General features: G+C 36.2%; 4 protein-coding genes and 1 pseudogene across 7 annotated transcripts; all 5 read left to right on the top strand.

The window, feature by feature from the left end:
* The first annotated feature begins 36 nt into the window (after window positions 1–36).
* On the top strand, window positions 37–1,010 carry LOC121782132 (rust resistance kinase Lr10-like). The gene has a single exon (XM_042179855.1). It carries the CDS (start codon window positions 242–244, stop codon window positions 833–835), a length of 594 nt encoding a protein of 197 aa, XP_042035789.1. The 5' UTR covers window positions 37–241; the 3' UTR covers window positions 836–1,010.
* Window positions 1,011–3,499: 2,489 nt separating this feature from the next.
* On the top strand, window positions 3,500–5,670 carry LOC121782415. Of its 4 annotated transcripts, none has more exons than XM_042180250.1 (8): window positions 3,500–4,170; window positions 4,249–4,281; window positions 4,383–4,415; window positions 4,507–4,599; window positions 4,714–4,782; window positions 5,004–5,093; window positions 5,189–5,236; window positions 5,322–5,670. In XM_042180250.1, the coding sequence occupies exons 1-8, from the start codon at window positions 3,765–3,767 to the stop codon at window positions 5,522–5,524; spliced, it is 975 nt and encodes a 324-aa protein (XP_042036184.1). In that variant the 5' UTR covers window positions 3,500–3,764; the 3' UTR covers window positions 5,525–5,670. The 4 variants fall into 4 exon arrangements, with proteins under 4 accessions (XP_042036184.1, XP_042036186.1, XP_042036185.1 ...); XM_042180251.1 differs by having other exon boundaries at window positions 3,504–4,170; window positions 4,522–4,599; XM_042180252.1 differs by lacking the exon at window positions 4,714–4,782 and having other exon boundaries at window positions 3,501–4,170.
* Window positions 5,622–6,470, top strand: LOC121781630 (rust resistance kinase Lr10-like). Its single transcript, XM_042179353.1, has one exon. It carries the CDS (start codon window positions 5,622–5,624, stop codon window positions 6,468–6,470), a length of 849 nt encoding a protein of 282 aa, XP_042035287.1.
* Window positions 6,471–6,954: 484 nt separating this feature from the next.
* On the top strand, window positions 6,955–7,644 carry LOC121781629. Its single transcript, XM_042179352.1, has one exon. The coding sequence runs from the start codon at window positions 6,955–6,957 to the stop codon at window positions 7,642–7,644; it is 690 nt and encodes a 229-aa protein (XP_042035286.1).
* Window positions 7,645–7,671: 27 nt separating this feature from the next.
* Window positions 7,672–12,362, top strand: LOC121781628 (annotated as a pseudogene).
* Window positions 12,363–14,005: the final 1,643 nt, after the last annotated feature.

Raw genomic sequence — 14,005 nt, 5'->3', positions numbered from 1 at the left:
GCCCCACTGCAGATGGGGAGGTAGGAGGATAAAACTGCTGACGTGGCGCGCTATAGGGCGCCCCATTGCTAATGCCCTAAGAATTTTGAAGATAAACTAGGCCAATGAGGCTATGGTTATGTTTACAAGGGAAAGCTTCGAAGTGGCAATCTTGTAGCAGTCAAATTGCTTAGAATGTCCGGAGCAAACGGGCAAGACTTCATCAACGAAATATCAACTATTGGAAGGATTCATCATGTAAATGTTGTCCACCTTGTTGGATATTGTGCTGAAAGATCAAAGCATGCCCTTATTTTTTTATTTCATGCCAAATGGTTCGCTTCATAAGTACGTCTTCTATCGAGAAAATACCTCTTCGTTGGATTGGGATACGAAATTTAAGATTGCAGTTGAAATGGCTCGAGGGATCAGATATTTGCACCATGGTTGTGACATCCAGATCTTGCATTTTGACATCAAACCTCACAATATACTTCTTGATGATAAGTTCGTCCCAAAAATATCAGATTTCGGGCTAGCAAAATTGTGCGCTACAAACAAGAAGGCAGTGACATTGACGGCTGCTAGAGGAACAATAGGCTATGTTGCTCCTGAACTTGTCAATAGAAGTATTGGTGCAGTGTCTTACAAGGCTGATGTGTATAGCTTCGGGATGTTGTTGATGGAAATGGTTAACTTAAATAAAGACTTGACAAGTAACGATGATAATTCTAGTAAGTATTTTCCAAACTGGATATATGACCACTTGAACGAAGGTAGGAACATTGACATCGGGAATGTTGATGAAAATGATGATAGAAACATTGGTCGGAAGATGAATATTGTCGCATTATGATGCATACAAATGTGTCCAGACAATCGTCCATCAATGAATGAGGTGTTGGAGATGCTAGAGGGTGATGTCAAACATTTGCAGATTCCTGATTATTCAACATATATGGCAAGAAATGAGGACGAACACGGGGCTACAGATTCAAATGCTTCCATATCATTGTTGCATGATAACAACGACAGCCACATTGTTGAAATTATTAGTACTGATTGAAATATTTGTGTTATCATCTATTTTTACATTGAAACAAGTTCCACTGGTTGTGTATCTGTGTTATGTTCATAATCATATGTAACATGAAGTGAACTACCATATTATTAGCTAGTTATATATTTTCATAGTGTTGTGAATTACTCCATATTGAAGAAATCTTTATTCATCTCACATATAACTAGGGTGATAATTGTTATGAAAGGTTTAACAATCCTCATTCATGCCATGTATAGCAATTAATACTTATGAAAATGTAATTATAAGTTGTAGTAACAAACTAGAATGGAGTAAATCTTAATTTAGCAATGAAGTTCAAAAAATGTAGTATAAAGTAATAGTATATGCTAATTACCGTTTCGGTGGTGAATAATAGTTAAAAATTATTAATGCACAACTGTAAATGTTTTTGGTGGTGAATTATTGAGAAAAAAAAGAATTTGAAAGATGTATTTTATTGGATTAATAATTATATAATAGTGTGATAGTGCCAAAAAGAAAATAAATGCGACGAAAATTTCAACACTGAGCTATAACGTCTGGAGAAATTTCGAAATAAGGGATTAATTTCGCCGACCTTTCGAAATTTAGGATTCAATTCGTTGACCTTTCAAAATATGGGATCGAAGCATGCGAATTTTTCGGAAGAAGGGATTTTCAAATTTTCTATTTTTTCTCTTATTATTTCCATCTCAATATTTATTATTGACCAAATCACCCCTACAATATTTTGACTCCAATTCTAATAATTTTAACCCCAATTCTAATAAATTTTCCAATTCTGCTCCTCACACGTTCTTGTTGGGGAACAGATTGATCGGCTTTCAGATACTATTTTTTTAACCTTCATCAATTTCAGTCGGCTTCTCAGCCAGGTACACTCTTTTTGTTTGTAGATGAATTAATTTTGTATCTGATACCTCTCGACTCTGATACCTCTCCTTTTCACCAAAAAATAAAGATGCATCCAAATCAACCACCTCGTCAGAATCTACTCACGAAAGATATGGATCTTCGGTGTTCCGCAGAGGCAGCCGTCGCCGTGGAACTTTGTCTTCCCGAATTGATAGAGGAGCGCATGAATTCGAGGATGAGAGCGCCGCTGCAACGGCTAAGCACCAGCGGCTGTTATGGTTCTTCAGATACTACCCGAACGTGTTCTAGTCTTGCCGCTTCTGCGATTCGTAGCAGCTGAGCGACGACGGAGTCGCCAATTTCTGGTTGCCGTAGCTCGAATCAGACATGGGGCTGTTGAATTGTAGTGAGGTGGAGCAGACATCTTCCCCTTTTTAATAAAAATTCAAAATTTGTTTATATCATTAATTTGATGATGAAAGCTAATGAGATCCATCTAACTTTTGAGAGGTAATCTGAATAAGTAGGGCTGACAATTTTTGACACGGCACCATAACACGACACGAATTGACATGAAATTAATGGGTTTGTGTCAGAGCTTATTGGGTTCGTGTCTTTATCGGGTCGACCCATTAAGGACACGGAAATTTCGTGTCGTGTTCGTGTTATCCGTTAACAATACGTGTCTGTGTCGTGCTCGTGTTATCCGTTAACAAACAATATTTTAATATTATTAATTCTTATTATTTTCATTTTTCAATATTTATTAAATTGACTCTCATAGTCTCATATGGTCATATCTCATTTAAATCATTTAAATATTTAATCACTTTCCAATACGTGTTGTTATCGTGTCGTGTTGACCCGAAGTGGTTCGTGTCGTTAATGGGTTCGTGTCGTGTTCGTGTCGTGTTCGTGTCTGAGGGTAGTGGGTCGTGTTCATGTTCGTGTTTGGGGTTTTCTTAACAGGTCGTGTTCGTGTTTATTGTTATCGTGTTCGTGTCGTTATCGTGTCGACACGATAACGACTCGACACGCACGATTTGCCACCCCTATGAATAAGGTTGGGAAAGTGGAAAGAAGTGAAGGCAAAGAAGATTGTCAACGATTTCAAGAGACAGACACAAGAGAGAAAACTCTGTGAAAATATTATAGGGTAGTTTGGACAATTCATAAATGTTGAGATGGAAATAATAATAAAAAAGCAGATGAAAAAAAGAAAAATTCGAAAATCCCTTAATTCGAAAAATTTGTATGCCTCGATCCCATATTAGGAAAGGTTAGTAAAATGAATCTTAAATTTCGAAAGGTCAGCGAAATTAATCCCTTATTACGAAATTTCTCTTAAAGGCGGATGGATGGGTTTGTGGACATCTTCAATTCTTCATATCTCTTCACTTAACTATCATCTTCATCTTACTTTGCAAAATCTATCATCATTGAATTTACCTTATCCAAATTCAATTATTAATCTATGGAATTAGCTCCACGGCACAATTCCACGAATTAATCCAGTGGCACCTATGAAGGTCGGCCTCATGATTCGTGAATAAAAAAAATATGCATATATAATTTAAAAAGATTTATAAAAAGGCTTAAATATTCAACAGTAAGGTCTGGGTTTTGATTTTCGATCGATTTGGTTAATCATGATCACATTAACAACAACTTATTCATATCTGTTGATTCTCTCTCTCATTTTCTTCCAAGGCGATGAAAGCGCCTCCAACTGCGCTCCCCTTTCCGCCTCAAGACCGATCCCAATCACTGCGGCAATCGGAGATTGGAGTTATCAACATCACCTTCCTCTACCAAAATTCTCACAGATATTATGTGAAAGACCTCATCGCCAGAATCAGACTGGTCGATGCTTCCATTGACAACCGCACTCTCTGCTCTTTCCCCAATTACACTTTCTTCACCCATTCCGATTCTCCTTAGCCATCATAGCGCGCCATATGGTGGTTATGTTGCCTGGCCTATCAATTTCATAAGCTGCCAATATCCAAATTTCCCGACCAATTCTTCCTTTTTAACTGAGATTAACACTCAATGCGCCTCTAATTCTTCCCAATCCACATTTGATTATATCAAAGTCGGCAGGATGAGAGCCTCGGAGGTGCCACACATGTGCAGTGTTGATCTGATGGCCTTCACGTCTTGGGAATTTAGGGATTTATCGCTTTCGGAAATTCACCAATCTCTCTTGTACGGATTTGAACTCTACGTGTGTTCGTGGTGGTGGTGCAGCAAAAGAACAACCACAAATTGGGGTAAGGATTTTCATCATTTGATCCTAATTTCTCTGTATATGCTGCTAACGCTTTTTGTATTCGGGAAATTGAATGCAGAAAAATTCACGAATTGGTTATTAGGAACTAATGGTAACTACTTAATTCCTATTTCTGTGCATATTGAAATTCAATCATATTATCTTCATAATCCTCACTAGCTGAATATTGTCTTGTACTATATTTATCTGCAGGGCTTCTTCTCCTGATTCCTTTGGCAATTCTAGGTGCCTACTTATGAATTTGATCTTATTTATCAATTTTCTGACATTAATTAAGATCATATCTATAATTCTAATTTGGTCTGAGCTTTTCCAGTATTTTTAATTGCAGGGGTAAGCCTCCCAGTGACGATTATCATCGGATTAATCGGTGTATTAGTACTCTCATTGACTACCTTTCCGGAGGACTGTAAGAATCTTTACATATCTTTTTTAGACCATCCCTTCTTTATAATCTCACTATCTATCTTTCTACTATTGTTTATGAAATAAGTTTCTTTTTGTTTCTCTTGCATTTGTGTAGGGCCATACTACTTCACTTACTATTTATTTCCTAATGGAGTTCGAATCGGATCTGATTTCATAATCATTGGTAGTTAAGCTCTAAATTTATGTTTTTTAAGGGGGCTCTGTTTTATGTTGCATTTACGATTTTGAAATTTGTTATGTGCAGCGCTTCTCGTGCTTTCTCTCATCGTTGTAGGTGCATTCTTGATTTATGGTTGATAATATTGTCTTGTTTATCTGTTTGTGACATCAATGAGGACAGAGAGAGTATGGTTGCTATAGTTCTAATTTTGTCAAACACTTCAGTTTGTTTTACTGCAGCAGTAAACATCCTTGTCGCAATCACAGTGGGATTTGCCGGTGCTTTGGTTCTGTCATTTGTTTTGATGGAAAACTGTAAGAAACTTTACATTCGTTTGTCTTTTTAGTAGTATCATTCATTTATCTGTTTTGATTCGTTCATTATCATCATGTATCTGATGTTCTTGCAGTTACCTATTCATTTGGAGTGGGTGTGGCACCTAAATTCATATTCACTGGTGCGCTTTACATCTATGTCTGATTATGAATTGCATCGGTGCTGTCTTTCATCTGAAGATTTGGAGAAATTTATGTTTTTGTTAGGTGTCATCTCAAGTACAATCATATGTGCACCAAGGATCATCATTGGTCCTTTCGCTGTGTGGTTTCTGATTTACAAATTCCGAAGAAGGCGTTATTTCACATATGATGCTATAGAAAGCTACCTACAAGGCGATAACAAACTCGTGCCAATAAGGTACTCGTATTCGGATCTGAAAAGGAGGTTTTCAAGAAAAACTGGGTGAAGGAGGCTACGGTTCTGTTTACAAAGGGAAGCTCCGAAGTGGCCTTCATGTAGCCGTCAAACTGTTGGAGAAATCCGGAGGAAATGGGAAAGTCTTCATGAATGAAATAGCTACTATTGGAAGGATACATCATGTCAATGTAGTGACGTTGGTGGGATATTGTGCACAAGGCTCCAAGCGTGCCCTTGTCTATGATTTCATGCCAAATGGTTCCCTCGAAAAGTACCTTTTCAATCGACAAGAAAAGAGTTCCTTAAATTGGGACACTAAGTTTGAGATTGCAGTAGGAGCTGCTCGAGGGATTGAGTATTTACACCAAGGGTGTGATGTTCAGATCATACATTTCGACATCAAACCACATAATATACTTCTTTATGATAAGTTTGTACCCAAAATATCTGATTTTGGGCTGGCAAAGTTTTTCTCCACAGATAAGAAGGAAGTGACCATGACGGCTGTCAGAGGAACCATAGGGTATGTTGCTCCAGAACTGATCAGTAGGAGTATTGGGGAAGTGTCGTACAAGGCTGATGTGTATAGTTTCGGGATGTTGCTGGTGGAAATGGTGAACTTAAAGAGAGACTTGGTAGGAATCAATGATGATCCGAATCAGTATTTTCCAAATTGGATTTATGATTGTTTTAACCAAAGCAAAGAAATTGAAATGTTGAAAGCTATTGAAGATGTCGACTACGATGATGATGGGATTAGGGGTATTGTTCTAAAGATGACGATAGTTGCATTGTGGTGCATACAAATGAATCCAAATGATCGTCCATCAATGAGTATGGTATTGGAAATGTTGGAAAGTGATGTTCAACGTCTACATATTCCTAAGTATCCGTCCCAATCCAGCCATATTGTACTAAATGTTGATCAAACTGAGATTTCACATTCCACTACTTCTATATATAAGCTTCATTATGGTGCTTCTTCCTCTGCATAGATTATTGCTCAAGAGTATAAGTATGTATAGACTTGGCTCCTATAACAACTTATGTATAGATTCCTTGTGAAATAGATATTGAATATATTATTTGGTGCTGATGCAATCTGTCCTTACTTGGCTGTTTTGAAGCCATTTGGACATTGCAAGTTGATGGAAAAATTCTACCCAAATCAACTGTTGAATTCCACTCAAAGGATGGGCTTGTCAACAAATATTTTAAGGCAACCAACTATGGCATGTTTGACCTTTTCATGATTAGCTGAAATTTGTGCCGGCCTGCATGATTCAAAATATTACAGTAGTATTTGGATGACCCTAAACTTCCCACCTATGATAATTCAAACTTGTGGGAATACAAGTTTCCTATTCTTGTTTGGAGTGTTTGTTCTTATTGCTGAATACAAAGCCTGCTACTATCCTTCATATTCATAATGATTTGGAGAAGAGTCAATCAAATACTATGCAAACTTCACATCCAGCCATGATCACATCTCATCACTTCATCTTCATCTTTCTCTTCACTTCATCTCTCTTGATTCTCTCCGCTCATGCAAACTGCGTTCCTTCCGCCTGCGGTGCTATTCGCAACATCAGCTACCCTTTCCGCCTCACGAGCGATCCCAACGACTGCGGTGATCCCAGATTCGAACTAACCTGCGAAAACAACGCCACCTTAGTTTATATAAACTCTTATAAATACAATGTCAAATCCATCAACTACCAAAACTCCACCATCATGCTGATTGATGCTTCCATAAAAAATGACACACTCTGCATCCCTTCCTCGTCTCCTCCTCCTTCCAACTCCATGGATCCTTACAACAATTACTATTCCGCTCTCCAACGGTCGGTTAACTTAATTAGCTGCCCCAATCCACTGCAAAATTCTTCCCTCTTCACAGACATCACTCCATACTGCGCCTTGTATTCGCCCCCTCCCGGATTTAGATACGTAAAGGTCGGGCGCCTCAAGGCCTCAGAGGTGCCACAGACCTGTGGATTGGATCTTATAGTCATGACATCGTGGCCGAAATTCGAGTATTCGAAGAAGAATGTCTCATTTGAAGAAATCCAGCAATCTGTCTTGTATGGATTTGAACTCTCCTTCTGTTCTTGGTGCAGTGAGCAAGTCATAATGTGGAGTAAGAAATCAAGCAAGAGTGTTAGTTGAGTTTCATCACTGCTTATCTTAATTTGCTAATGCTAATGCTTTTGATTATGGAAAATGCAGAGAACCTCTTATATAAGTTATTAGGACCACGTACACGTAAGGATTCACATTTTTAATGATTATGTTCATAAATCATAACTACCTAATTTACTGATTACTTACCTATTTATGCAGGGTTTCTCCTTATTCCTCTGGCCATTCTAGGTTATTTTTCTTTGTCATTTATTAATTTTCTCAAGATTTATTAATAAGATTACAAGAGAACTAATTTTGTGAAAGAAATTTCAGTCTTCACAATTGCAGGGGTAAGCCTTCCTATAACGATCATAATCGGAATTATTGGTCTGTTAGTATTATTCTTATTCACTTCCTATCGGGGAAGGATGCAATACTGTAAGAATCTTTACTTTCATTTTTCTCTGAGACTTAATTGTTATTTAAAGAGTGAACTACGCAAATGATTCCAGAACTATGCGTTTTGCACGCAAATGGTACATAAGCTTTAATTTTTAATATTAAAAAGATAATCAAAATTAAATTTTGCTAAAGTTATTTTAATAAGTAAATTTATAATTTTAATTTTTATAATTACTATATTTAAAATTTCATAGTAGTATTTTTATTTAATTTTTTACTTTCTAAAAGTTTTAGAGAAAGAGAGAAAAAGAAAATCTGACATAAAGTAATTGAAAAAGTTAAGTGAATAATATCATTTTAATACTCAAACTATAAGAAAATATCAGATTCGGTACTAGAGAGAGATAAAGAAAATATCAAATCCAGTACCTAAATATGAAAGTCCAGAAATGCCCTTCATGTCTTGGGGGCATTTTGGGTGTAAAATTGTGATGAATAGTAAAAAAGTACCATAAATGTGATTACACCTTAGTTCAGTGATTACCCATATTTTTAAAGTTTAGGTACCATTTACACGCAAAACACATAGTTCATGGACTATTCACTCTTATTTAAATTATGAAATTTGATCAAATTCTGATCAAGTCTCGTAAAGTTTGAAATCGTAAATATAAGTTACAAATTTCCAGTCTTTCTCAATTTTCTTGTTTGCACAAAATGTGTCTTTTGATAATGTTTAAGACATGTATCATTAAAATAAATATTTCTTTTATTTTATTTTATATGAATGTCAGTTATTTATTTTTACGACTTCAAATCTTATTGATGCACTATTTATTAGCACTAAAAATACCTGCAAGTTTACAGGGTAGAACTAGTATAGCTAAAGGTCAGTACCAGGATATCGAACACAGGGAATAAGATTGCAACTGGCTATCATATACTAAGCGTCATATACTATCTAGAGACACAGAGTATTTTTGGGTTTTAGTTTTATAAACTAGACAAAAATATAAACAAATATAAAAACAAAATAATACAAAGCAGACTAAAGAAAGTAGAGTTTTAGGATCCAACTACTACGACCTATTGATGATTAATCTCACAGAACCCTTACCTTTATGTGTCTTCAGGATTATTAGGAAAGTCGCGATTTTCAGATAAGCCCTCTCTCGAGTGCACTTATCCAGTAGATTAGAGTCTAACTATCAAAGTCTCCTTTCAATAAATTAGATTCTAACTCCTTAAGTTCCTAAGACTCAAGCCCTCACAAAGGGTCCCCTCTCTCGAGTGCAGATAAACCTATGTGTTGTACTCGTTCCTTTTACCACGTAAAACTAGCTATCTCTCGATTAATCTAGTTAAACGGACATAATTCTAAAGTTGGCCAGACAAAAGAACAATAAAAGCACAAGAACAAGCAAAACAATCACAAGAGCTAGAAAAAGGTTCAATTCAATAAATCAAAACATATTCATAATAGTTTTCACCAAAAAAACTACAAATGATGTTTAACTACTCATAGACAAGTAGTAAAAACAAAAATAAAAGTATAAGACATGAAAGAAATTGATAAAACCCAAGGTTGAATCTTCAATCTTCAGTCTTTTCTTGCCTGGATCTGCAGAGCTCCGCTCCAATGGAAGATGGAATGGAAGAATGTGTAGAGAGGGAGTAGGATTAGAGGCTCTGAGATGAAGATTATGAATTAGGTTCAGAGGTATTTATAGGCTGGAAAAGGTTTATTTTTTATAATTTTCGTGCCCTACAAGAAATAGGAGAGATTTGGCTTCATAATATAATAATTTCTTTTCTTCCGTGAATTTCCGCCTAAATTCCCGTCAGCTTTGACTGAACTGCGCAACGTTCGTAGAATTGTCATAACTTTCTCCACAGAACTCCGATTGAGAAATGCGAGATATCCACGCGAAGCTCTTTCGAAGACGAAGAGAATGACATGTAGTAAGCACTGATTGGACTTCAAAATCGCTTCCAGAATGGGCTCGAACAGAGGCTGCTGCACTTTGGCTTTTTTTTCACCTTTTTTCTATCTTTTTCTATCATTTATCAACAAACACGTCAAAAATACCAAATGTATAACATATGCAATTTAAGAACATAATTTGCATGATTGACATTTAAAACAAGTCAAATCTAGTCCTTAAAAACATGCAAAATCTGTGTTTGTCACTTATGTACTAGAAGTTATTGGATTTTGACCAAACTTTGTGATTTAACGACTATTACACAATTTTTTATTTTCTTTTTGATCTCTCTTTCTAATCTTGATGTCTCAAATGTTCATTTTTAATTGGCAGACTTCTACCTTCAAGGTCTGTTATCAGCCAATTACATTATATTCATTGGTAAGCTTTATAAATTTATGCTACAGTATTCTTAATTTCCATAAGTCATCAGCTCTTGAAAGAAGAATTTAAAAAAAGTAAAGATATTAGTATTACCTGAATTAAATGCTGGCTCCTTATATATTGTGTTATGTATATTTGCAGTGCTTGTCGTGACATGTCTGGCAATAATAGGTGCGCAATTTAGTTAATGTCTCACTACAAACACAATGGATAAATTTGCTAATTAACTTTGTGTACTTATAATTAACTCCAGTTTGTTTTACTGGAGCTCTAAATCCCCTTGTGATTATCATCATCGGCTGTGGAGTTGTATTGCTAATCCTCTATAATATCATCGACAATAGATGTAAGAATCTTTAATTTCATTTCTCTTAATTACTTATTATGACGATGACGATGACGATGACGATGACGATAATGATGATGTTGTGTATGTGATGTAGTTGTTGGGAACAAATATACGGCACCCTGGGCAACTCAATTCATGTTCTCAGGTATGGTAATAAGAGTTTCGTTTTGTCATTTCGGTCATTCTACAAATACAAATTGCATTTCATTTTTACTTAAAATATAGTATTACCTCATATTTCACTAATTCATTTTTATTCACGTCTCACTAACTTTTTCATCTTTTCATCTTTGCATTTCTTAAAATGTGTATCCAAAGAAAAGGAGACACCGATCATGGACCTACGGATATAATTTGCATTAGTTTTTCACTCATTTCTAAATATCAATACTTATAAGGAATCAAGGAACTTGTTTTTACTTTTTACTGTTTAGCACAAGTTTTTTTGGTCATGTTACTAAAGGCATTCTTCTTCTTTTTCCAGCCATCATCTCTGGTATTATCATCTGGGCACCAAGAATAATTATTTGTCCTTTGATATTCTGGTTTTTGATTTACAAATTCCGATTAAGGCGTTTGTCCTTATTTGAGGGAGTAGAGTCATTCCTACAAAGTGACAACAAACTCGCTCCAATTAGGTATTCTTATTCAGACATAAAAAAGATGACTAAGAATTTTGAAGATAAACTAGGCCAAGGGGGCTTCGGTTCTGTTTACAAAGGAAAGCTTCGAAGTGGCCATTTTGTAGCAGTCAAATTACTTGGAAAATCCGGAGCAAACGGGCAAGACTTCATTAATGAAATAGCAACTATTGGGAGGATACATCATGTAAATGTTGTTGAACTTGTTGGATATTGTGCTGAAAGATCTAAGCGTGCCCTCATTTTCGATTTCATGCCAAATGGTTCCCTTGACAAGCACATCTTCATCCGAGAAAAAACTTCACCAATGGATTGGGAAATGAAATTTAAAATTGCAGTTGGAGTGGCTCGAGGGATTAAGTATTTGCACCATGGTTGTGACATCCGGATCTTGCATTTTGACATCAAACCTCACAATATACTTCTTGATGATAATTCATTCCAAAAATATCAGATTTTGGGTTGGCAAAATTATGTGCCACAAATAAGGAGGCAGTGACAATGACGGCCGCTAGAGGAACCATAGGGTATGTTGCTCCTGAACTTATCAATAGAAGTATTGGTAGAGTGTCTTACAAGGCCGATGTGTACAGTTTTGGAATGTTGTTGATGGAAATGGTGAGCTTAAACAAACACTTGACACGAAACAATGATGAATCTAGTAAGTATTTCCCGAACTGGATATATGACCACTTGAGCCAAGGTAGGGACATTGACGTTGGAAATGTTGATGAAAATGATGTTAGAATCATTGTTCGGAAGATGACTATTGTTGCGTTATGGTGCATACAAATGAGTCCAGATAATCGTCCATCAATGAATAAGGTACTGGATATGTTAGAAGGTGATGTTAAACATCTGCAGATTCCTGATTATCCGTCACAAACAGTGTATATGGATAAAAATGGGGAAGAATGGTGGAATACAGATTCATATGATTCCACATCATTGTTGCATGATAACAATGGTAGCTGCAGTATTGAGATAATTAACAATGCTTGAATCGGCCTCTCTTGTACAAGTATATTGCTTTTCGTTATCAGAGTGAATTGCCATGCCATTAATTAGTTATGTACTTTTATGGTGTAGTGAATTATATTGATGAATTTATTTAATCCATCTCATACAGTTTTGGCATGTTTGTGAGCTAGAGAGAGGGTTTTGAGTTATTTGAAAAGAATTCTCACTAGTAGTGAAGATAACTTGTGTATGTACTGCAGTGCTTGCAGTTAGTTGTGTGGATATTTCAGGTGCGAGCTAAACTATACGCCATTCGTCCACGAAAAATAGGTTTATTTTAAAAATAAAAATTTTCTTTCATGCACTACTCACTTTGTCTCCTTCTTCCCTTACTTTTTCTACTCCCGCTCGTACTTTTTCTCTGTCTCTCTTCTACTTTATTTACTTTTTCTCCCCTCTAAAGTTAATGAACTCGTGTTCAATATATTAAAATTTGCATCAGTTTTCCATTCATTTCTACTTCATAATACAAGTTTTGTCAAGGTTTCAGATGATGAATACAAAGGCAGTATCAATTCCTCTTGCAAATCACTGAGGCAGAGTACATATGGAAATGTTATTTCCTGGAAGTCCAATCTTCAATCAGTTGTAGCTTTGTCTACCACTGAGACAGAGTACATATCGTTAACAAAAGCTATTAAAGAGGGATTGTGGCTAAAGGGTATAATGGAAGACTTTGGTGTGAATCAGGAAAGTATATATGACAGCAACAGTGCCATATGTTTAACAAAACATCATCAGATTTCACGAGAGGAGTAAACACATACACATAAGAATGCATTTCATTCGTGATGAAGTTCATGATGAACTGGGAGCATGATCAGGTGCTTGCTGAATAGAGTCGTCGGAAACTAGCCATTAGGATTACATTTTGTTTGTTATGATTTGTACTGTTACATTGAGCTGAAATATAATGCTCAATTAGTGCACTTAGCATTTGATCGTGAGCTCGACTCGAGACTAGCTTGAGCGTTTGTACTGTTTGTTATGATTTGATATGTTTTGACCTTTACTATAAGTCCATAACTGAAGTCGTTTCTGCCGGCCTGCATGTTTAAATATCGCTTTGGATCTTATAATTATCGACACATAATAGTTATTAAAATATTTCTAGAATATTTGCTAATACCATTCTTATTGATCATTTGAAGAAGACTCAATAAATGTATTGCATAATCAGTTGTTGATTCACTAGTTTACATTCAAGCATGATCACAACTCAGAAGCTCATAATCTTCCTCTTCACTTTGATTCTCTCACTCCATTTCTTCCCTGCTGCTGATGCAAATAAGTGCAGTCCTCCTTCTGCGTGTGGTGCTATTCGCAATATCAGCATCCCTTTCCACCTCAAGAGCGACCCCATCCACTGCGGTCGTTCCATATATGAACTCACCTGCGAAAACAATGTCACCTTCCTCTATCACAACTCTATCAAATACTATGTCAAACATATCGACTACCAAAATTCCACCATAAGGCTGGTCGATGCTTCCATAAACAACGACAACATCTGCTCTTTCCCCATCCATTCCTCATATCTCGAATTTACTACTAGTCTGTACTATTCTCCGAATCCCGTTCTAAACTTGTCACTTAACTTGATTAGCTGCCCCAATCCACTGAAC

This window comes from Salvia splendens, chromosome 20 (genome assembly GCF_004379255.2).
Source record: "Salvia splendens isolate huo1 chromosome 20, SspV2, whole genome shotgun sequence".
NCBI classification, from domain to species: Eukaryota; Viridiplantae; Streptophyta; class Magnoliopsida; order Lamiales; family Lamiaceae; genus Salvia; species Salvia splendens.
The sequence above is the reverse complement of the archived record's forward strand: the minus strand, read 5'-3'. Positions and strand labels throughout refer to the sequence as shown.

What these genes read in the sequence shown, in the direction of transcription:
- LOC121782132 (XM_042179855.1), top strand. Translation starts at nt 242, where the DNA reads ATGTTGTCCACCTTGTTGGATATTGTGCTGAAAGATCAAAGCATGCCC.
- LOC121782415 (XM_042180250.1), top strand. Translation starts at nt 3,765, where the DNA reads ATGCTTCCATTGACAACCGCACTCTCTGCTCTTTCCCCAATTACACTT. An exon ending in TTGGTTATTAGGAACTAATG is followed by an intron (nt 4,282 to 4,382) that starts GTAACTACTTAA and finishes ATTTATCTGCAG; the next exon opens with GGCTTCTTCTCCTGATTCCT. An exon ending in GATTCCTTTGGCAATTCTAG is followed by an intron (nt 4,416 to 4,506) that starts GTGCCTACTTAT and finishes GAGCTTTTCCAG; the next exon opens with TATTTTTAATTGCAGGGGTA.
- LOC121781630 (XM_042179353.1), top strand. Translation starts at nt 5,622, where the DNA reads ATGAATGAAATAGCTACTATTGGAAGGATACATCATGTCAATGTAGTG.
- LOC121781629 (XM_042179352.1), top strand. Translation starts at nt 6,955, where the DNA reads ATGATCACATCTCATCACTTCATCTTCATCTTTCTCTTCACTTCATCT.